At 43.3% G+C, this 24,389-nt stretch overlaps 2 protein-coding genes across 2 annotated transcripts in view; one reads left to right on the top strand and one right to left on the bottom strand.

Moving 5' to 3' along the window:
* LOC310706715 (endogenous retrovirus group 3 member 1 Env polyprotein-like) overlaps positions 1–24,389 on the top strand; it is an 874,531-nt gene that overhangs the window by 262,296 nt on the left and 587,846 nt on the right. The window lies entirely within an intron of this gene.
* Positions 1–24,389, bottom strand: part of ITPK1 (inositol-tetrakisphosphate 1-kinase) — a 133,387-nt gene that overhangs the window by 52,086 nt on the left and 56,912 nt on the right. The window contains exon 3 of the mRNA XM_083503168.1: positions 2,794–2,919. Within this exon, the coding sequence (XP_083359294.1) occupies positions 2,794–2,919 (126 nt within the window). The remainder of the gene's footprint in view (positions 1–2,793; positions 2,920–24,389) is intronic.

Genomic DNA, 24,389 nt, shown 5'->3' with positions numbered 1-24,389 from the left:
GAATTGTGCTCAGAAACGTATTGGGAGCAATGTAGGTCTTCCAGGACCGGTGTCAGCAGCTGCTCCCAGTCATCAGTCTAGCTGCCGCATTCTGAATTAATTGTAGTTTCGGAGTCACCTTCAAAGTTAGCCCCATGTAGAGCACATTGCAGTAGTCCAAGCGGTAGATAACCAGTGCATGTACCACTCTGGTGAGACAATGCGCAGGCAGGTAGGGTCCCAGCTGGCATACCAGATGGAGCTGGTAGACAGCCGCCCTGGACACAGAATTAACCTATGACTCTATGGACAGTTGTGAGTTCTTAAAGGGTTAAAATGTAGAGTCGTGGCAATTACACTTCAAGGGGTAGAAACCCCCTCAGGAGATTGTTGGTGCTGACCCTTCCACTGCAGGCGGGAGGGGCAATGTTTTATTCATGTAGCTGTTAATTAGTACACAGCTTAATTTAATATCCAGTAATGAGCCCAAGGGATACCCAGTTGCGTCAAGTAACTCCAAGGTCAGATGAGTGGTGTTTTTACATTGCCAAGCACTGATGAGGATTTCTCGCTCCTGTTTAGTTATCACAGAAGCTTGCAGCGCTTGGCAGAGGCTTTTCATCACAGAGCACACAAGGGGTAGGCGAATTGCCAGTTATACATGGTCCAGAGTCAACTTCTTCTGCACCAACCATTCCAACAGGAAGCCTGCAGAGCTGATTAGGCAGAAGACAGGTGTGTAAGGGTGTCCCCATGCGATAATAATGTTGTTGGTATCCATCTGTCTCGAGAGACAATGGAGTGTGCCTCCAGGGGTGAGTAGCACTGAAATGACCTCCTTGGGTGGAGTTTGTGTGGAGGTCCTAGAATGCCTAGATGACAAGACCCACCTTCTCAGCCTCACTGATGTGGTCCAGAGGAAAGCAGAGCAATACATTAGATACCAGCTTGGCTGAAGGGAGTGCCAGAAGGAGGCATACAAATTGCCATCCAACCATCTTAGGGACTCCACTCCAGATTTGTGTAGTGTTTACTCTGAATATCAAATGCTGGGGATCACAGGTAAGGAAAACACTGTTGTACTTGGGTCCTGCTTGCGGGCTTCCCAGAGGCATCTGGCTGGCCACTGTGACAACAAGATGATGGACAAGATGGGCCTCTATCCTGATCCAGCAGAGGTTTTCTTCTGTTTTCCGTAGGGAGGAGAGGATTAGCCCAAACGAAGACAACACAAAAGTCCCAGGGCAGACGAACAGTACATCCTCTAATTCCTCTATCCTGGGCTATGGAGAACAGAAATACCTTCACTTTTGTACTTGGTTTAAGTAGTCCTGCAAGAAGGTACTTAAAACTATATATAGTTTAAAGTGTATTTCTTAAGAAATCCACTTTTAAAGTACAGCGTAGAATAGTTTCTGTGAACAATAATTCTCTTGCTTTGTTTATTTGAAATATGCTACTTGGCTGCAACCATTGTGCAAAGGTCCTCCCGTATTTATTTTGTTTAAAATGGTGCTTGCCTCTCAATACCGAACAACTGAAAGCTTGTTTCCAGCTAAGCTATTTAATACGCTGAGCTCACCCAGCCGACGGCAAACGTCTTAAAGCTGCAAGAGCATCAGTTGAAAACTTCTGCTTTGAATGCAAAGGCTGGCCAATTAACTGGAACAGCTCCTCTTAATTTAAGAAGGTATCACCTTGAAGTTTTTGTACGAAAGAAAGAAAGAAAGAAAGAAAGAAAGAAAGAAAGAAAGAAAGAAAGAAAGAAAGAAAATGTCAGCAACATAAAATGCTGCATTCAGGACTTGCAGAAGCAGTAATTCTCAATATCCACGTCAGGTGTTTTTTGTACCACCTGCACATCCAAAAGGAAATGAAAGGAATAGCCAAGGGAACAGGTCACATGACATGTTCTGAAAGATGCCTGTGTTTAGCTCCTTAACTGCATTCACTCTTCCTTCTGCTGCAGACCATGGTGAGAAATCTTTCTGGCCCAATCCCCACCTCCCACAGGCTAACTTTGACATCATAATGACTTCAGGTGACTTTTCTCCCCTTCCCACCCTTCCAGGTCTTCTGAAACCCTGTTCAAAGTGCTACTCTGCCAACCGGCTGAGCCTGCAGAAACAGCCTTTCAGCCAAGCCCTGCCCTTACCTGCGCAACACCTGACATCACATATGACACCAGGTGGGTGTGATTTGGCCACAAGGGGAGCCCTAGAAGAACCTAACTGTAGGCAATACAACACTGCTGCTAGGTCTAAAGGTGCACAGGAAAACCACAAATAAATCCCTTTGCCCTGTAACTTTTAAGCTCACTTCCTCCCATGCTGAGACAATAATCAAGCTGAGCACTTTCTCACAGCTGCCAGCCAGTAACGTTGCGCAAGGTCAGAACATCTACAAGCTATAGGGGTGCTGTTTGTAGCAGCTTCCCAGAGTTATACATAACATGTAGTTCTGTCCCAAGATATCACAGGGCACAATCACAGGGCTGCAGACGCATACCCTGGCAAGGGAACAGTGCTCACCTATGCGATTTGCATCTCTTCACACATTCAAGCAGACCCAAGTTTACCAATGTGCTAGAGGGGGAAGGAAAATTCGCCTTGGGAAAGTGCAATGGGCACAGAGAGAGCGGCGACAAACGTTACATGCAATTCTGCTGCTTTGCACATCTGAATGCTGTTCTGAAATACAGGCAGAAGGCCGTAGGACTGCCATTTGCAGGTGGAGGGATAGCTTAACCAGACTCTTCTTCTTGCCCTTTGCATCCGCCATAAATCACAACAAGGTATCGACTATGTTACTCACCTGAAACCTGTGAACCAGCTCCAGCGACTGGCTGTCATTTTGGTCAGCTTCAATGATGACGTCCGTCAGTTTGTGTATGATCACATCTAATGGACCCTGATCTTCTATTGGTTTGGTAAGGTCAAGCTGGAAAAGTCAAAAAAAGCAGGAAGTAGGTTTATTCTGTGTGAGATCAAATCTGGGTGTTCAGACGGAAACTCAGCTCCAGATATAAAGATACAGAGAATATTAGAATATCATGCTGTATAGTTGAACATGCCGACCTAACCTACTGAGCTGAACCATCTACACACCTGCGTCACGTTGGCAGTGGCATTCTAAGGGGTGCTCAACTAGTAGCCATGAGCTACCATTTCCCAGAACCACTGCAGTCAGAATACAAAGATGTTTTACACCAGTTCAGCTTATTGATCTATCTAGCTCGGTTCTATCTACTCAAGACAGTAGCTCTGCAATATCACCAGGCAGGCCTGTCTTCTGCAGCCCTACAATATACCTGCAAACTTATTCCTGTTTTCTTCAGAATAGTCCGAAGGCTCACAGTATGGTTAAGTTTCCAGCCAAAGCTAAAGCTTTTGTAGAATAAAATCTCTCCAATGCCACCTTGACCTGTCTTCCCTCTTGTGTCTGTATCCCTCCGGACACCAAGATGAATCTTAAGGGACTCTTGTCCACTGTCATGCACTCAATGTTTGCACCAAGGAACAATTGATCTTACATATCCAATTCTGAGTTGGGAAGGATTATGTAGGAAGACATCCAATAAAATGCTTAAATGGGCCTCCCTCCCCACCTCTCACCAGCAAATGAATAAAGCTAGACCATGTTGTGCCACAGGAACAGAGAAGGAAGAACTATGCCAATGCCACTTCTGTAGCATCTAGCCCAGGGGTCCCCAAACTTGTGGCTTGTGGACCATCAGTGGCCTGCAAGCTTTATTCAGATGGTCTATGGTATGTCTGTGGATTTGTGGCTGAAAATGGGAGATGGCACACCCATTGCACTGAATATTCATATTGATTTTTAATTGTATTTTTATTGCTTCTTCATTTAATAATATAAATAACTTAATAATTTCACTTATTCAAATTATTAAATTTAATTACTATGTAGAAGAGCAAATTTCAGGAAATGTACATTGCATGACAAACTATACCAGCTGAAATCTTCTCTTTTTATACATCTGCTGAAGGTCCTATTTTGCATCTAACCACCTCAGCAGGACAGATCCACTTCTGAACACGCAGGTGGGGCCTGTGATCATCATTTGCAGTTTGGGCTCCGTATTGATTTGGAATTAATTGAGTGCACTGTTATTTAATGTGGCCAAGCAAAGATAAGTGTTTTTAAAAAGAAATAGGAATCCAGAAAAGCTAAGTAGTAGAAACTGCTGCATTTGCCAATGCCAAATCACCACTCTAAAATCCCTGGGGGGGGGGGGAGTGCATGGGCGTAACCTGTCTTTGTCTGTGCGTCCCAATAGCACAACGACCTTAAATCTACAGGAAGTGCATGAGGCTCAGCAGAAGAACACAAGACCCTAGTGAGGCATTGGCAAGTGACCCTGAAATAGCAAAATTTAGCATGCGCAGAAGCATCCTTTTAAGTTCACTTATATCAGGTGATCCGGTAGGCCTGCAGGCAGGTTGCTCACAGCACTTAAAAAAGATAGAACTGTGTTTGCTTCCGTTTGAACTCTACTTTCCCTCCACGGCCCCCAAGTTCCTCGGAAGACAAGCAGGATGTAACAGATACAATTAAGTTCTAGTGTCGTTGGCATGCAACGCAGGAGACAGAAAGGCAAACAAAAGTTTCACCACCACAAAACACGTACTGAATCATGCGGCTGAGCGTAAGGCAACAACTGCACATGCAGAGCAAGAGACGGAAAGAGCACTTTGGTATTGCAGAGTCACAAAGAACTTTAAGCTGTTATAAAGGAGGAACTTGAGACTCAAGGGCTCTCCTGTCCTCCCTTTCCAAGCAGCTGTAGGAAAGCGGGACTATAGTTCAACGTCACAGCAGGGAGGCGAGGAGGAAGGGGAAGAAAGAATCCAGCAGCAGCATTGCAAGAGCCATTATTCCGTCCCCCAAAATAGTGTGAATGTAAACAATCCAAATAAGGATGAGATATAAGAAGCTGTTGTTTTTTAACCATGCAGTTGCTTGGTTTGTATTCATGCAAACATGATGCAATTATTTCCCCTGCTACAAATTCCAATGTGTACTAAAAGCTGGGGAGCATCTAATGAAGAGAGGAAGAACCTGTGGCCCTCCAGATGTTGTCGGACTAGAAATCCTATCAGTCCCAGCCAGCATGGCCAATGGTCAGGAATTGTGGAAGGACATCTGGAGGTCCACATCATCCACAGGCATAACGATGGATGATGGGAGTTGTAGTTCAGCAACAACTGAAGGGCCAACGGTTCCTCAGTCATGGTCAAGACCAGTGTTTCCCAAACTTGGGTCTCCAGCTGTTGTTGGACTACAATTCCCATAATTCCTGACCACTGGTCTCACTAGCTATGGGAGTTGTAGTCCAACAGCAGCTGGAGACCCAAGTTTGGGAAACACTGGTCTAGATCAGTTGTGAGGGACCTTTGACCCTTCAGATGTTGCTGAACTACAAATCCCACCATCCATCGTTATACTTGCTGAGGCTGATGGGAGCTGAAGTTCAACAACATCTGGACGATTAAGGTTCCCCTCACCTGGTCTAGTCTGCAGGCAAAAACTCATGAAAAATATTGGAAGGCAAAAAATTGAGGTTTTGTTTTTTAAAGGGGAGTGGGGTTCACCTCCCTGGTCTAGAAGTATGCCTTCTATGTACTGTATTCCTTGTTATGGGATGTACATTACAGATGAATCAGCTATTTGGCCATCACAACTTTAAAATCCTCATATTAACCTGTTTACTGCAAGGATTATTCAATTCAGAAATCTTTACCCTAAAAGATGCGAGGGTCAAGCATGCAAAGAATCATACTGCTCATATTTAGCCACATAATATGTAAAGTTCCTGCACAACACAAGGTTAAGAAAAATAATTAGCCACCTGAAACCGCTTGAACACAAGGAACAAATGCTCAGTATGTTGCTCGAGTTTTCCTCTAAATGGGGAAGGTTCTTTTGCCCAAAGTGATTGAATAGGAGAAAGCGCTGCTCTGTATGGTGTAAGCAGATTTCTAAATGCGGAACAGGTTCTCTAGATCGTGACCCCAAACAGCGAGAACCAACAGCTTCGACCGATATTGCAAAGATTAAGCTGTTTGCAAAGAAGTTCTCCATGTTCTCAGAACAATTCATAGCTGTAGAAAGTAAACACTTCTAAACTGTGCGAGGTTTGGAGCTTTTCCACCTTTCCTTTGTATACTGGCATGAAAAGTCCTTACATGAAGCCTTTTCAGCAGAAATATCAGCTCCTGTCACAAGTCTGACAAAGTCTAGTGCACATTTCTGATGGCCCTCTGCTGAGCAAAACAACGAGCCACTGTTTCTCCTTGGCTGGAATTCCAGCCCCTCCTGCTTCCTGGTCTTTGCAGCATCTCTCCAAGTTTTCCCTCACATCTGACATGTTCACCCCCCAAAATGTTAAGGTTTATTCCAGAGAATTCAGCGCATTGCTCTCACTCTCAGACTCTGGACCCCGCAACTAGGAGACAAAAGCTGCCAAAATAAAAGAAAGGACTCCAGGGCAAGGGACTTTTCAATGCGGGATACAGCGAGGGAGGTGTAACATGGCAAGAAGAGATGGGTGGTTATTCAGTGAAAGGAAATAAAAATCTTAGAAAGGAAAGAATGCCTTAAAGGCTGTAACAATTCATAATTGGCCACTTCATGCATTGAAACCCCAGGTGCCATCTCTCTATGGACATCTACCATTTTTCTCCTGCAATTGCACCCTAGCCACAAACTTTATAAATGAAACTTTTTATTCCCCGTGTGTGCCTAGAATTCTTTTCCACTTTGTGTGTTCCTGTTGTAGAGAATGCTCCCCGCTTTCTTTTTTATTTCAGTTATAATAATGACCTGCATTTCTGAAGTTATTTCTAGGGATTACTAAGATAATGTATCTATGAAGCCCTATATAGAGGACTATAAAAATATGAAGGGTTATTTTGCTCTTACAGCAGTTTTAGGGAGCGCAACTCAAGAATTCTGCACATGATAGTTAGACAAAACTCTTTTGATTTCTAAACCCAATGTGGTTAACATCTAACTTGCATTGTACTGATTGGAATTAAAGTTTAACATTTGGAGGGTGTCAGAATCTAGAGTTCATGACTGCACCTCATGCTGTAACACCTACAAAGGCAAAAGCATTTCTATGTTGTTTGTACTTCGCTCCAGCATCAGATTTATGGCACACTAACATATTTCCATAAATTGTACAATTCAATGCTGGTAATTTCAGTGTTCTCTGGCACCGGGTGAGCCTTCTTCTGAACAGAATGTACAGCGCCCGTCTACATTGACCTTGGCCAAATTCTGTATATGGTATTCCTAAGGCGGTTTGTAATAAGTATGATTGCTCACTTAGGGTTACTGAGCCAGAATAGCTTGTTTTTCTTCTTCCTTTGCTTCAACATTTGAGATTTCAGTTTATCACAGTCCATCAAGACCAAGCAATTTAGCATGCAGTTTCCTGGGCAATTAAAAAAAAAAAAGCTTCAATTCATTCTTGCCATATAATTTCTTACCAATATATTCTTATTACAGTGGTACCTCGGGTTACAGACGCTTCAGGTTACAGACTCCGCTAACCCAGAAATAGTACCTCGGGTTAAGAACTTTGCTTCAGGATGAGAACAGAAATCGCACGGCGGCAGCAGGAGGCCCCATTAGCTAAAGTCGTACCTCAGGTTAAGAACAGTTTCAGGTTAAGAACGGACCTCCAGAACGAATTAAGTTCTTAACCCGAGGTACCACTGTATTACATTTTTATCCTGCCATTTTTCCAAACAGCTCAGGGTAGTGTAAACTGTTCTCCCACATCCCACCTGTGTTATCCTCACAACCACCCTGTGAGGTAGGTTAGTTTGGGAGATGCCTGGCTGGAAATCGATCATGGAGATGCCTGCCTACATAACTGTCATGACTAAGTGCTTGAGCTCACTGCCGATACATGAGCTTCCATCATGCAGCCAGGCCTTTAGAAATGCTTCAGTAGACATCAGCCTAAGGAGAAGCAAATTGCCACCCCCAAATCTAGTAATATTATTCATCCCTATCTGAAGACGAAGAGTCCTCTGTTGTAAGCAAGAGAAATCTGTGCCTCTTTAACAGTAACAACTTCATCAAAGAAAATTGCCCTGGGACTGCAGAGCTGAAGGGGACCACATGTTGGTCTCTGCAATTGGCCAGGGAAACAAGAGCAACTGGGAAGCTTCTCCCTCTGACATCCAGAAACAACAATATGGCAAGGTGCAGAAGAACCCAGCCCCATCCATCGCCCAATGAAGGAACAGTTGAAGGGAGTTTGCAACCCTCAACCCACCCCCAGCCAAGAAGAGCACCCTGTTCTGGTTGCCCCGGGATTGTAGAAGAAAGCAGAAAAACAAAACTCTGGTCCCATCCATGGGTCAAAAGACAAAGGGGGCACTCCAAAGCTGCTCTCCAAACAAGAGCAACCAGCAAGATCAGCCTGGTCTGAAACAAGAATAAATGCTTCTTAGCTCACCATTTTGCTATATTTTCATGCCACGTCTTTTTCTATGTATATCTATGGGGTTTTTTGCTTTTGTTTTTTAGCTTGTAAGCCTGAAGACAGGACTTCAACTTTATGCTTGATATAAGCCATTTTGGGAGGAAATGATTGTCTGAAAAAGTGGGGTGTAAGCAAGCAAGCAAGTAAATAAATTAAGTTAAAGTGTGTGTGTGTGTGTGTGTGTGTGTGTGAGAGAGAGAGAGAGAGAGAGAGAGAGAGAGGGAGGGAGGGAGGGAGGGAGAGAGAGAGATGTGATTTTAGAGTTGGGCAGCCATGTTTAAATTTAAACATTAGTACACCTTCTCAAGCTTTGAAAACCCTGCTGAATCCCAATTGCTCAGTCACGAAGAAGCTTCCATAAAGTCGGATTAGAGGTCTATATAGCTGCAGATGTCATGTAAAACAATTTCTCAGCTAAGTCAGGCCCGAAAGCCTTTGCTTGGAAGTGCATGGGTGTGAACCTCAGGCTTAAAGCAGGTGTGCCTAACTGACAGCTGCATGGCAGACACAGACTGAAAGCTGCACCAGCAGTTAGAAAGCCACACATGTAAGACTGGGAAATGACGATAATGGTTGTATTAGCAAAACGTAAAGATCTACAGCAGCTAGCCTATCTGACAGCAACCAGCCAGACTTTAGAGCCATGCTGTGTGTGCTGCTTGTTAAGTCGTTTAATCAACTTTAATGTGTTCCCATATCATTTCTACCCACTTGGAAGAGATCTTCCCCCTCCCCTTGCCGCCGCCACTCTCCCCTCCCCTGTCCAGTTGCCAAAATCAGCTCAGCTATGTTAATACTTGCAGCAGTTAGCATGGAGCCAAAGGGCATCGAGGCAGAACTGGTGGCATGAAAACCTCCCTTTGTGACAGAAGAACTATCCTGATCCCGTTGCAAAGGGCAAACTCAGAACAAACCATTGCAGAAGCTAATCAAAGAGTTGAAAAGTTCAACAAATGGGATTTCCATTTATCCCTCCCGCCCTGTTCTTACATGCTGCAGTTAAGTCATCTAATTATCCATTCCGGTTCTGCTGAAACAGCAGAGGGTCGAGAAAGGAAATATACTTCCATGTGGAATTTCCCCAGTTTTTTCTCCCCCTTCAGTGTCTGCCCGGACAAACATCTTTGCACTGAAGCAGGGAGCAACTTTCACCATGAAGGAAAGATGTCAAAGCACTAAGTTTCCTATTCTTCACAGAACAGGAAAAACCCAAGGTGGAGAATATCTGTCCAATCCAGTACAATTTGATTATGAACATCTGGATGTTAAAATAACTTCTAGTTGCTATTTTTACATAAGCCCGCACCAGGTGGAGACATTCATGATGAGGTTGGGCGATACTTTTGTACTATTCTGCATATAAAGTATTTGCATTACAGTGGGCAAGTGTCCTGCTTCATAGAGCACAGTCCTCTGTTTGAAGGCATTCTCTGTTTGGAACGCTGTGGACAGAAGTCACCCATCAAAATAGCAGCAGGCTAAGCTAATACAACAACTGTCCTGGTCAGTCTCTCTCCCCATCACGAGATGTATTCCTATTTAAACTAAATTATAGCAATTTCTAAATTTCCATCTATGCATATAAATTAGCAAATGCAGATTTTATTACCCCTTTTGAGGGGGGTTAATGTGTTTCCTCTCTCTTTAGCAATGCATAAATGGGCAGCCTAATTTGTGGATCGAGGGCCCGACCCCGCTATGTGAAATAAATACACAAGGACACGTGATATAAGGTTAATGGGCAAGAAAAGGCCACAACTTTATTGATTGCAGCAGTGAAAAGGTATTGGCTTAGGCATTGGATGTCTAAAACAAGGGGGTTTATTCACCAGTAGGTGGAGCCTGTTGATGCTAATCCAACTATAGGCTCTCCCCTGATGTCACCGGGGGTCGTGCCATGGCCTCCCGCCAAGCAGACATCGGACAGAGTACACGACCGCCAGATTCCTTTAACAGAATACCCAAAAATTGAAGGCATAGGCGATGGCCACACCCAGCCCTTCGACACACCACAACACATTATTCCAATGCCTAACCTACCCACCAATACCACAAAAAGTTGTGACGATTGCTACGAGGTAGGCGAAAAAACCAAAAAGCCTAATGCCAAATGGAAAAATTCCTACCAGGCCCCCTAGACAACCAGGGCAACCAACCTAAGGTCCATAGCAAGGCCAAAGAACAAAGACCCTGAGCTAAAAGGGAGTGGATGACTCGCGACGAGAGGACGGAGAAGAATGAGGCCGAGGAGAGGCTGGCGCCGCCGCAAAAGGCTGCTGAACACGCACCCTCGAAGGCACCTGGTTGGATGCCTGCCGAGGGGGCGTGGGCGCCAGCCAGATGAGTGGAGGAGGCAGGGGGCTAATGCCCCCTGCTAGGGGCGGTGCTCGGGCTCCCGCCCACAACCACTCCCCTCTCTTCCAGGGAGGAGAGTCTTTCTGTGAATGCTACAAAGTACATTCCCCTGCCCTCTCTCTCCCCACCAGGGAGGAGCATTTTCAATAAAAGTTGTTTAAGAATATACCAATATTCAACCTTCCCCTGATTTCTACAAAATTTCTATAGATTTCTATTGTGGATAGAGGCAACTAGGGGAAGTATGATCATATGTGAATATGGTGGGGAATCTGTGACGTTCTAGATGATCTTGGAGTTCAGCTCCAGTCAGCATGGTGAATGGTCAGGGATGATGGGATTTGTAGTCCATAACATCTGGAGGGCATCATGCTCACATTTACCACATTACGGCAGAAACCTTTCCCAGTCCTTTGATGGTCTTCAGCTAAGTTTTATGCAGAGTCGACCCACTGAAATTAATTTCATGTTCACTAATTTCAATGGGTGGTATTCAAAATCTTATTGCATACCACCCCCTTACTCCCAATATTCTTCAACTAGAAGTGCAAGGGTAAACAGACAAAAATCATGTTGTACTTTTGGAAGACAATATTTTATTTTATTTTGCAAAATTGAATAAAGAGCTAGAGACTATATTTCTGTAAATTCATTGTTGTTCATTCCTCTTATTCTTGCTCTTAAATTCCTAGAGCTTAGTCATTCTTTACCATATGGTAATACTAAAGTTTTCCACATTTGGGGTAACAACATGCTTGCTGCTATGATCATATAAAATGAGAAGTTTTACATGTTTATTTTTTTTACTTAAAATAAATAATAACAAAAAGGGATTTAATGGTATATCATATTGTAATGTTATTAAAATTTGTTCAACAATCATTTTCCAGTATCTTTGACTATGCCAGCACCACCACTACATATGAAAATATGTTCCAGTCTCTCTCTTACACCTTTCAGCAAAGTCTAGACCAGTCCTTACTTACGACTAGAGTTGGAAACCATCTACACATAACTTTAAAACAGTTTTCTCTTATGTTTGCATTTAATGAGAATTTATGGGCCTTTCTCCAAAGCGTTCCCCAAGTTTCCATCAGAATATAATATCCAATCTCTCGTTGCTGTTTTATCGGGCATTCTTTTAACTTGTTCTGGTTCTCAGTCACATTGCAACACCAGGCGATAAATTTTGGAGAGTGTCTGTATTTCTAATTTTTAATATGTAAGCCACCCTTGGAAGAATACTACTTGGGAAGGTGGCATATAAATGTTTTAAAATAAAACAGTCCCAACAGGGCGTATTGCCCTCTGTGTGATAAAAGACTCGGCCACCTTTTGTACACTGAATAGAGGCGGTGCCATCTTGCTCTTCACCTCAGGCAGAACAAAGTCTAGGGTCTGCCCCAGTTGTCTGGCATTATCAACTTTATATTTAAAGCTCTAGGAGATTCCAGGTTCAGTAGTTCAGGGTACATCTGATGTCATGTGAGATAATATCCACAGATACATGAGTAAGTATCTGTAGATTTCCCCCACCCCACCCCCACAACATCAAAATTTATATTTGTTTCAATGCCGAGGGTATGTATTAACCAAAAGCAAATTCAGCTGCTCTCATTCTAAAGTATTTCTCTCTAAAGAAGTTGACTTGGCTTTGTTATCTTAAAAAGTTGTCAATGCAAATAGAAAAAATAAAAAGTAGCACCACCACATTCTGCCCATGGGTATCCTCTTCCAATGGTAATAATATACAACAATCTTTTGTTGTATATTATTTGCCCCCAACAAATCACCTTGCCAACAAACATCACCTTGCCAACAAAGGTCTGTACAGTAAAAGGGAGCTGGGCATGTTTAGCCTGGAGAAGAGGAGGTTAAGGGGTGATATGATAGCCATGTTCAAATATATAAAAGGATGTCATATAGAGGAGGGAGAAAGGTTGTTTTCTGCTGCTCCAGAGAAGCGGACACGGAGCAATGGATCCAAACTACAAGAAAGAAGATTTCACCTAAACATTAGGAAGAACTTCCTGACAGTAAGAGCTGTTTGACAGTGGAATTTGCTGCCAAGGAGTGTGGTGGAGTCTCCTACTTTGGAGGTCTTTAAGCAGAGGCTTGACAACCATATGTCAGGAGTGCTCTGATGGTGTTTCCTGCTTGGCAGGGGGTTGGACTCGATGGCCCTTGTGGTCTCTTCCAACTCTATGATTCTATGATTCTATGAAAAGCTATGGTTTTCCCAGTAGTAATGTATGGAAGTGAGAGCTGGACCATAAAGAAGGCTGATCGCCGAAGAATTGATGCTTTTGAATTATGGTGCTGGAGGAGACTCTTGCGAGTCCCATGGACTGCAAGAAGATCAAACCTATCCATTCTTAAGGAAATCAGCCCTGAGTGCTCACTGGAAGCACAGATCGTGAAGCTGAGGCTCCAATACTTTGGCCACCTCACGAGAAGAGAAGACTCCCTGGAAAAGACCCTGATTGGGAAAGATTGAGGGCACAAGGAGAAGGGGACGGCAGAGGACGAGATGGTTGGACAGTGTTCTCGAAGCTGCCAGCATGAGTTTGACCAAACTGCGGGAGGCAGTGGAAGACAGGAGTGCCTGGTGTGCTCTTGTCCATGGGGTCACGAAGAGTCAGACACGACTAAACGACTTAATAACGACAACATTTGTCCCCAACATTTCTCCTTCAATCATTTTGTGTATGAGAGCTACTCAAACAAAAAGACAGCACTGGCCTAGTAAAAACTTAATGGTGACTGCCTGCAAACCACATCCATGAAAATCAGGAGCCGATGCCATCCCCACTTCTCCCTCCTTTCCTTTGTTTACTTTAATGATATCAGTGTCTCACTGACCTGTAGCTAGGACTCTATGAACATTGCATGTACCTTTGTTATCTATGAAAATCTTTCAATAAAATCAATCAGAAAAAAAACCACAACGGTTTAGCACTGCACCTACAATGATGCGAGTACAAATAAACAAATCCCTCCTTGGCCTTCCATTGCCTTTGGGATTTATTTCTTTGCAGTGGCATGGATGCTGGCCACTTTAAATGTTCGCCCATTTAAAGCCCACTTAAGCCCACTTCAAATCCTTGTTGGAAAGCAAGGATTTATTTATTAAATTTATATACCGCAGGGGCTTTTTTCAGCCAGAACTCAGTTCCAGAACCTCTCAGGTGGGCGCCATTGCCATTCTAAGAGAACAAGGGAAGTGTTCATAGTGAGAAACAGCACCTCTTTTTCTAGAAAAATAGCACTGCATACCACCCTTCATCTGACAATTACAGGGCAATTTACAGTATAAAAACACAAAAATACGTAACTTGGGGGATGGGGAAGGATTTGCAACTGAAGACAGCAAGCAGGGAGCACTGACTGGTTTGTAGTGTGTGTGCTGGGTCACTGACTCAATGTGACCGAGGGAGAAGAGAAAACAATACAAACATAAATATTATCTAAGACAGAAAGCAAATATAACACTTTAACACTTTATGAAATCACTTATCCCTGTCAGTTACTTTCATTTAGATCACTGTCATTAGCCTGGCTCACAGAAAATGCTGAGCCATAGTTTGTTTAGCTAATGCGTGCTTTGTTCAAACTCAGCCTGATTTTTTGCTACACATGTAAACCTGAATGCGCACAAGTTAAATGTGCATAAATTGTGGGCTTGCTGTACACAGTAGGGTTAAAGATGTGAGCATTTAATACAGTCAAATATAGCAACCCCTGAAGGTGTATTTATTCCAAGCATAGCCTTTACCCAGGTGCAATTTTAACACACAGCATATTTTATTTGTTATATATTTTCCACCCAAGAGAAGTAGCTAGACAAAGTGCATTTGCTTTAGATAGTCACTAGGCTGTTTCAACGGTTTAGAATGAGCATACACGTCATGATGTTTCAATTACATTTATGATCCTGATTTTTATGATATTCATCAAATTGTATTTACATAACGATAGGACATTTTTGCAGTTTTTTTCTGTTTTAAAGCACATAATTTATGGCACTGTTGATGTATAATGTGATAGCTAGTGAATAAATGTTTAAAAATTTAACGATGGGTTATTACAAAGGAAGCTTCCTTGTACACAGTCAGATCACTGGTCCATCTTGCTCAGTATTGTCTACACCCGCCTTTCTCAATCTTGATTCCTCAGATGTTGTTGGACTACAACTCCCATCATCCTTGACTGCTGGTCCTGCTAGCTAGGGATGATGAAAGTTGTAGTCCAACCACATCTGGGGAACCAGTGTTGAGAAAGGATGGTCTACACTGATTCACAGTGATTTTTCAGGGTTTGAGGCAGGAGTCTCTCTCTCCCAGCCCAGCTGGAGATGCCAGGGACTGAACCTGTGACCTTCCGCATGCAAGTCAAGTGCTCTGCCACTGAGCTATGGCTCTTCCCTTACCACTGAGCTACTTGTAACTCATTATTTATGCAAGGAGCTCAAGGTGGCAAACTTGAGTGTTCATTTTCTCATTTTATCCTCAAAAGAACCTGTGAGAAAGACCAAACTCTTGCTGGCCCAAATAAATTAAAGACTGGCCAGATTTTTTTTAAAAACCCCAGATCTCCCCAGTTCAGCTTTTTAAAATTGAGAAGCAGGATATAAATACAGTCAAGATTATTCCCAAATCCAATGTTAAATTCTGACCATACCATGCAGGCCAGCTTAGCATGGATGATTTTCTCTATACAGAGGTACCTCGGGTTACAGACGCTTCAGGTTACAGACACCGCTAACCCAGAAATAGTACCTCGGGTTAAGAACTTTGCTTCAGGATGAGAACAGAAATTGCACAGTGGCAGCAGGAGTCCCCATTAGCTAAAATTGTACCTCAGGTTAAGTACAGTTTCAGGTTAAGAACGGACCTCCAGAACGAATTAAGTTCTTAACCAGAGGTACCACTGTACTGCAGAAACTCCCAACAGCTTTGACTTCCTAGCTGCCAACACATTACACAGAAAATTTTACTTGAAATTTAAAAGCCTTAAAGAAGGAGCTCGTTTTGCAACAAAACCCCATTCAGTCAGCTCCCTAATTGGCTGCCTATATTTGCTACCAGCCGAAGATTTCGGAAACAAAAATCTACTGAAAGCTTTTGTGTCCCAACACAATCCAACACGAAAGACAGGTTCCAATTTGGAACCCCCCCCCCCCCGCCCAAAAAAACCCTTCTAAATAATGTGCTTTTCTTCTGACAAACATCAGAAAGAGAGAAAGCCACTTCTACTTTAAATTCACTGCAGACTCTCGGAAGGCCAAGCTTGTTACCAGAAAAAGATTGTCAGGACTAATGAGAACTTTTAATGAACTGGATATGGGATTAGGCCTTGGTACGAACCAGTGCCAGATCAATACTTGCTTAGATTTGTTCACACACAGTTATCAAGGAGCCAGGAAGTAGTTCAGAAATTTAGCACACGAGAAGTAGCTTACGTAGGCTCTCATGCTTACATTTCAGGGAAGCTACAATTACTTGAGAGTTGTACCTCTATTTTGGCCCTTTCATGATTCAACCATTTCTTATTGTGGACGGGGGAGACCATGCCCATGGAAAGAAGAAGCAGCCAGACGCCAGACGTTCTATGAAACATGTACACGGTGTCAGGGTGTGTCTATTTTACCTTTTAAAACATTACAAGGCGGCTGAGTGGCTTGCATTCTTGCTCTCGCTTTTATTCACATCTGCTCACCAGTCTACAGTGCTACCCTGGCTCCCATGAACGCTGAAAGAACTGCAAGAGGACATAACAGTCAAGAGGTCTTCTGGCAGGCATTTCAGGAAGGCTATCTTTTCATTTTGTTGAAGTGTGTGAGAGGTTTATTTCTTAAGTTAAAGTACGTTTTAAACTAGCAGCACAAGTCCACGTGCATGAGCTTCCATTTTCTCTCCTCTCTCCAAATCAGTTTTCCTTTTGTGCCACGTCTTTCAGCTTTTAAGTATGAGCTCAGGGATTGTCCTATTATTCTTCGTAAGTTGCTGTGGGAGCCTTTTTTCAGCCAGAGGTTGAAATAAAATGGTTTTAGTAATAAACAACTCCATGCATCTGAAGTTATAGTGTTTATATGCGTATACGAGCTCATTAAAAGTAACTCATCATGACTTTTTGTCCTTCGACAACTAAACTAGGACAGTTCCATACATGCAAGTCCTGCTTACTGAACAGAATGTGTTTCCTCAAAATGGTTCGTTAGTTGAGCGTTTGCATAACGAGTCCACATTTTCCACAGATTCCTTGGGGAACATTTCTAATCCATTATTTTTCTCCCGTCCTGCCGCCATGGTTTCTTCCTAAAATGGCTGCAGTTGACTAGCAAAAGTGAGACAAAGGGGAAATTGCTTTGTCCGATCTCTGCTGCTCTCTGATTTCTCTCTCCCCTCCCTCTCTCCATGGTTTCTGACTGAAAATGACTGCTGCCGACTAGCAAACCGCAAGAAGTATGGAAGTGAGCAAACCCCAGATGTTTGGCTATCTAAATCACCTGTGCATGCAGTGGCGTTTGGGCATAATACATTGTGAATCTGTGGATAACAACTGGACTGACAGCAGAACCTCTGTGTAGTATGAATGTGTTTTATTTTTATGTTCATTTTTTCACATGCGACAAAACCATGTAATTTCCAGCAAATATAAATGTGGGATTTGTGCCCAACTGTGCAGAGCACATGGTGGAGCACTCAGAGAATCACAGAACTCAAAGTTCACAGAGTCAGTTACAGGTAGGTAGCCGTGTTGGTCTGCCATAGTCAAAACAAAATAAAAAAATTCCTTCCAGTAGCACCTTAGAGACCAACTAAGTTAGTTATTGGTCTGAGCTTTCATGTGCATGCATTTGAAGAAGTGTGCATGCACACGAAAGCTCATACCAATAACTAACTTAGTTGGTCTCTAAGGTGCTATTGGAAGGAATTTTCTATTTTGTTTCACAGAGTCAAACACCTATTCCTACCCCAATACACAGTAAAACTAAATGTCCTTTTCATTATGTGGGGATTCGGTTTAAGTAGATCATAGAATCATAGAATTGTAGAGTTGGAAGGGAGCCCAAGAGTTATCTAGTCCAAACCCCCTACAATGCAAGAAATCTCAACTAAAGCATCCACAACAGATGGCTATCCCACCTCTGCTTAAAAACCCCTAAGGAGAGTTCACTCCAAGATCCCAGTGGATAACCTCTTCCCTGCAGTCCAACGTGAATTGTCCGGTCAACCCCTGCCTAATTCATCCCCTGCCCCACACCTGCAGCCAAGTTCCCTCCCTCTTCCTTTGTGCATGTGTGGATGCAGATAAGGATGCCAGTGCCTCACCATCTCATGTGGCCTCTCAAGGCCAAAGAAGTTGTTGACCTCCGAAACAGAACGTTTAGAGGGGGATTTAGTTGTAATTGCTTTCGTTTTTATGAAACATCTGGGACAGGCCTACTGTCAGTTGAATTGACACTACATATGAACAGAGAGCCATTTCCTATGGCATTCTTTCATTATGGCATGGAAGACGGAAAGAATGGCAGTACAGAGAGTTGTGTTTCCATGATGCATGCCATGTTGTCCGTTTCCTACCAACTGATAACAAAACAGGAACATGCAAGGTCTGTTGCACCAACTGCATGTCCGGAACAGCTCCCTGCCAGCCAAATGAACCAACTAGGACTAGCAAAGAAAGGCTGGGGCAGTTCAACTGGTCCCCAGAAATGAAGCCATCTGGGCATGGGACCAATTCTAGTCAAGTCTTTCTGACCACCGATTAATGTTTGCAAAGGAAAAAAACCATTAAAGGGCTACAATCTCCTCCTCTCCAACTTCTGATGCAAGATAATGTTATCCATTGCTTATGTGGCTTTCATTAGGTTATCTGAGGCAGGGTCAGAGAAATCAGACTTTAATTCTGTTGTTAATGAACTCTAGCTGGACATCCTTCCCATTTAAATGAGGAGTGACACTGTTTCACTAGTGTACAAACTTTGCACGCAACAAGCTATAGGGCTGTAGAAAAAAATAAATGCAGCAAGTTAGATGCGGTTCTCAACCACAGCAGAGGGCAATGTGTTAAGTCCTAGACAGTCGCAGTGAAAACTCCGTGGCGTAAAAACAGGAAGCATTAGAACTACAGAGGAACATGTGTGCACGCATAAAGCACAGCTTTAGGTTTATTTAGAAGTTTTGATTTAGAAAGCAGAAGCACACCGCTTCTTTATGCAATTGTCAGCAACGGATGGGTCTGGCCAGAAGCTACTTTGACTGATAGTTAGTGGGCAACTTCACACAAGAGAAACCAATAATTCCTTCATATGCATTCTCTTCTGAATTGGTAAGTCTAAGTTCAGGTTCAAATAAAAAGTGAACTCCTTGAAGTTGCCCCATCAATAGCACTGGACAGCACATTAAGCTGGCACACAAGTCACCTGGTCACAACACTCCCCTATACAGTGGTGCCTCGTAAGACGAAAAGAATCCGTTCTGTGATTCTCTTCGTCTAGCGGTTTTTTCGTCTTGCGAAGCAAGCCCATTGACGGATTAGCGGATTAGCGCTATTAGCGGCTTATCGGATCAGCTGATAAGCGGCTTAGCGGCTTAGAAAAGGGGGGGAGGGGAAAAAATCCGCAGGAACTCGCAAGACATTGTCGTCTTGCGAAGCAAGCCCATAGGAAATTCGTCTAGCAAATCACCTCCAAAACGGAAAACTCTTTTGTCTAGCGAGTTTTCCGTCTTGCGAGGCATTCGTCTTGCGGGGCACCACTGTATAGTGAGATATACTGCTTTTCTATTTAAATTATGGTAACTGTTTTAAAATTTGCATTTACAAATACAAATACAAATGCAAATAAGGGCTCTCTTTTTAGAGATAATAAGGGCTCTCTTTTTCGCCATTGTGGCCTCCCTATATGAGTTCCTGACCATTAGGCCAGTCTATTAACCAAGTAGAGTGGTACCTCGGGTTAAGTACTTAATTCGTTCCCGAGGTCCATTCTTAACCTGAAACTGTTCTTAACCTGAAGCACCACTTTAGCTAATGGGGCCTCCTGCTGCTGCCGTGCCGCTGGAGCACGATTTCTGTTCTCATCCTGAAGCAAAGTTCTTAACCCGAGGTACTTTCCTGGGTTAGCGGAGTATGTAACCTGAAGCATATGTAACCCGAGGTACTATCCACTCTGGTACCATTTTCAGTGGAGAAATGCTGTACATTTCCCTTCACTACCACCAACACCACCCATCCTTTGACCTGCCTTTTATTATTCCGCCACAGCAGTAACTGGCACTGAAACACACACAAATTATTTCACTCCTGGCTTTACAAAATAAAAAAAGCAAGCCTTTCCTGCACATTGCAAAAAAGCAACAAGGAAGTAACAAGCTTTTTGCACATGGTGCATTTTTTTTATGAGAAAGAGGACAAAGTGCAATGCATAAAGGTAACACCCTGTACAAATGTCATTGATCTTATTTACTGCCCGATAAGATATTTGAGGTGGTGACCGAGACATTGTATGAACTAAGCAGCTCAGATTGTGGAAGTTGCACCTGCACAGTGCACTATGGCCCTGCTGCCTCAGCAGTTTGGCAAGCTATTTCCAGTGAACCACGAGAAATAGAAAAGCATTGCACTTGAGAAATGTAAAGTATTGCACTTGGGCAAAAAAAATAATATGAGAGGCACAAATTCAAGATGGGGGACACCTGGCTTGAGAGCAGTACATGTGAAAAGGATCTAGGAGTCTTGGTTGACCACAAACTTGACATGAGCCAACAGTGTGACGCGGCAGCTAAGAAAGCCAATGCAATTCTGGGCCTCATCAATAGGAGTATAGCATCTAGATCAAGGGAAGTAATAGTGCCACTGTATTCTGCTCTGGTCAGACCTCACCTGGAGTACTGTGTCCAGTTCTGGGCACCACAATTCAAGAAGGACACTGACAAACTGGAACGTGTCCAGAGGAGGGCAACCAAAATGGTCAAAGGCCTGGAAACGATGCCTTATGAGGAACGGCTAAGGGAGCTGGGCATGTTTAGCCTGGAGAAGAGGAGGTTAAGGGGTGATATGATAGCCATGTTCAAGTATATAAAAGGATGTCATATAGAGGAGGGAGAAAGGTTGTTTTCTGCTGCTCCAGAGAAGCGGACACGGAGCAATGGAGCCAAACTACAAGAAAGAAGATTCCACCTAAACATTAGGAAGAACTTCCTGACAGTAAGAGCTGTTCGACAGTGGAATTTGCTGCCAAGGAGTGTGGTGGAGTCTCCTTCTTTGACAACCATATGTCAGGAGTGCTCTGATGGTGTTTCCTGCTTGGCAGGGGGTTGGACTCGATGGCCCTTGTGGTCTCTTCCAACTCTATGATTCTATGATTCTATGATTCTACGAGCACAGCCTGCGGTTATTGGAACAGCAGTCAGTGGTACACCCAAACCAGGGCTCCAATACACAAACAGGTTATCTAAACAGTCAAGATCTCTGCAGTCATATTGGCCCTGCAAACGTAGAAGATTGCTGGTGATACAACACTGACCAATCTCATAGCCACTACTTGCAGGCTGGGAGCCTCTCATGAAATTATTCAGCGAAGTTCTCTTGAGCAGATTCTGCCAACCCTAATAACTTGGTGGAACTTCAATGCACCAAAGCTGGTAGACTCCTACCCCTTCTCTTCTCAGGCTTGCAGGGTTTTCCCTCCTTACCTTTGTGAATTCCCCTCTACCTTTCATTTTCTGAGCCAAGCTCAGTTAGCATGTTTTTGTTACAGCATTTCTGCCATTGTTAACTGAAACTAAAGTTTGCAAGTCCACTTATAACCATGGTTGCAAGCTAGGATTTGGAGCTGAACCATAGCTAGCAAAAATAGCATGGCTTTACAATTGGTAGCTCATTAAAAAAAATGGAGGAGGAGGAGGGGGAGGAATTAATGTGCGGAAGGGGATGAGTATGAGAATCTATGCAGTGCTCCCAATTTCCTAACCTTACCACAATTATTTATTTTATTGGGCCAATTCTTCATGCTTCAAGCTTCAGGTCTTACAAATATTCTAAGCAAAGACTGAATAAAGGAATAAATAACTAGTGGTCACCTGAGTGTTTTGAGAACAAATATACACAGAACTGCCCTTCCCTTATTTTGTTATCCCCTTTGTTGTCTAAATTAGAGAATGCAAGTTCCTTGGGCAAGAGCCTCTTTTTGTTTGTTTTCCTACATTATTGGAAACACACCACATACATCAGTGTTATTATGCAAACAAAAGGCAACACCAAACCAACAGCACTTCCATGTACCCTGCCCCAAGAAAGGCAAGATGATATTCACATTTCAAGCCTTTCAGAATGAGCAGCAAGCAAACACACAAAACTACTAGAGTAAGCAATTCCTGTTAGGCAAGCAGCTTTGTATTTTCTATGCCACTGGGAAACTTGTTTAATTCAAGGGTCACTGCAGATGTTCAACCCAAGTCCACACCCCCTCCACCTCTTTTTACTATGGTTACTTGGGAGGACCATTGTGAAGCACACAATAGTGCCAAACAATTCCTACCTGAGCATATCACTGGCATCCTTTTAAAACTTGGAACAAAGGGGGAGAGAGGCGGCAGCAGCAGCTGATGCAACCTTCACTAGGTGAAGGATAAATACACCTAGGAGTTAACCATGTGGAATATCTGTGACATCTGTAGTGTCTATGATACCAGTTGCTCCATGGGAAGTTGCAGGAATCTAGGCAATGCAGAGCTAGGAATTCCTTTGCCTCACCCACTGTAGGACATGGCACTCTGATAGAGATAACCAAATGTTATTGGTCTACTAGCTCTGATGCACTGACGTTCCACCAAGTCATTAATGCGGACAGAATCTACTCAAGAGAACTCCACTGAACAATCCACTCTACTAGAATTCTGGTATGGAAATCAATGGGGAGAATTAGAGAGCGCCAAAGTGTGACCTTTTCAAGAATTCTCGAGCTACCTCACACTGGGCGAAATTAAGTCTTCCCAGAGACCTCCAGACCGTGCATGGGATCAAAGGCGTGAACAGACATGTACACCATCAGAGAAGGCCCCAGGCCTGATCTGTACCCTGGCGGGCCTAAAGACCTCTCAGTGGCCACTATACAGCCTGAACCAGATTCATACAGAGCTATGCAACAGGTTTTCTGCGCTGGCCCAGCATCAGATCTCCTACGGAATTCTGGATGTTTGCAGTATTTGCCAGTGACTATTATTTTATGTATTTATTACATTTATATAGTGCCCTTCATCCAAAGATCTCAGGGGCAGTTCACAAAATGTGCCTTTAGGAAGAACCCTGGCCTAATGGCAACAAATGAGCCAAAAGGTACAGTAACTTCACCGATGCAATAAGTCTGAAGGGCGTCTTCAACTATGGAAACAAACTTGAGAAGAAACAACTCAAGCTGCTCCCCAGCTGGTTGCGACTAGCCTTCTGTAAAGTTTAGCAATGCTACACATCAAAGCAGAAATCTATGCATAGACAACACAACCTATCAGACGGGTGCTTTGCTAGATCTGGAGATGGCAAGTTTGTCGGAAACTCTTGAAATTGCCACTACACACAACAATATTTTCCCTAAACAATGTTTGTGTGGAAGCTGACAGCACTAGTGATACAAACAACTAGCCAGCTGGAGTGTTTGCTGTAAGCAAACTGGTACAGATTCTATAGAAAACTAGAGGAAGACTGAATAGTTGAAGCATGATACAGCTCTGTCACTGCCACAACACTCAACTCTTGAGCCTGTTGCCTATAAATGCAAAGAATCATAGAATTGTAGAGTTGGAAGGGATCCTGAGGATAATCTTGTCCAACCCTCCGCAATACAGGACAACGCAGCTGTCCAATACAGGGATTGAACTTGCAACCTTGGCATTATCAGCATCATGCTCTAACTAACTGAGCTATCCAGGCAGACGTGCATCTTTCCCTGAAAAAAGATTTACTGCAGTGGGTCCTGCTATGCATCTGGGAAGTTAAATGTCTTTAGTTTCCTACCTTGTACAAGTCTTCAGGTGAAGGTTTGGGATCAGTACAACTAAGCAAATAAACCCACAATAATTACTGTCCTATAAAACCATTTAGTAGCCAATCTGCCCCCACACCTCTCTGTTCATTGTTTATGGTTATACATATTCCCCTACTTAAACGCAGATTAGTTGCTTTTAAAATGTTCACTCATTCGGTTACTCATAATTCCAGAGGGCCGTTGAATAAAACCTCTAGAATAATCTCTCCAAAATAAGAAGAAATCACTACCCAAGGCGGTTTTATTTGTATTCTGCCTTTCTTCTATAGAATTCAAGGTAGCACACATAGGCTGCCAGCACATGTAATACTAAGCCATGGTTTAATGTTACTAGGATCAACTGAAGGAAGCTTCAATTCAAGGTAGCTCACGTAGAAGGATGGCACCCACATATAATGCTAAATCACAGTTTCCAGACACTTCACAGTTGCACTGAAGAAGGCGGGAAACAGAGAGAGAACATGAGCACAAGGTTTGCCACAGCAC

The sequence above is a fragment of the Podarcis liolepis genome (assembly GCF_965112155.1).
Source record: "Podarcis liolepis genome assembly, chromosome: 1".
In the NCBI taxonomy this organism is placed as follows: Eukaryota; Metazoa; Chordata; class Lepidosauria; order Squamata; family Lacertidae; genus Podarcis; species Podarcis liolepis.
Note: the sequence above shows the minus strand (reverse complement) of the source record. Positions and strands in the feature narration are given on the sequence as shown.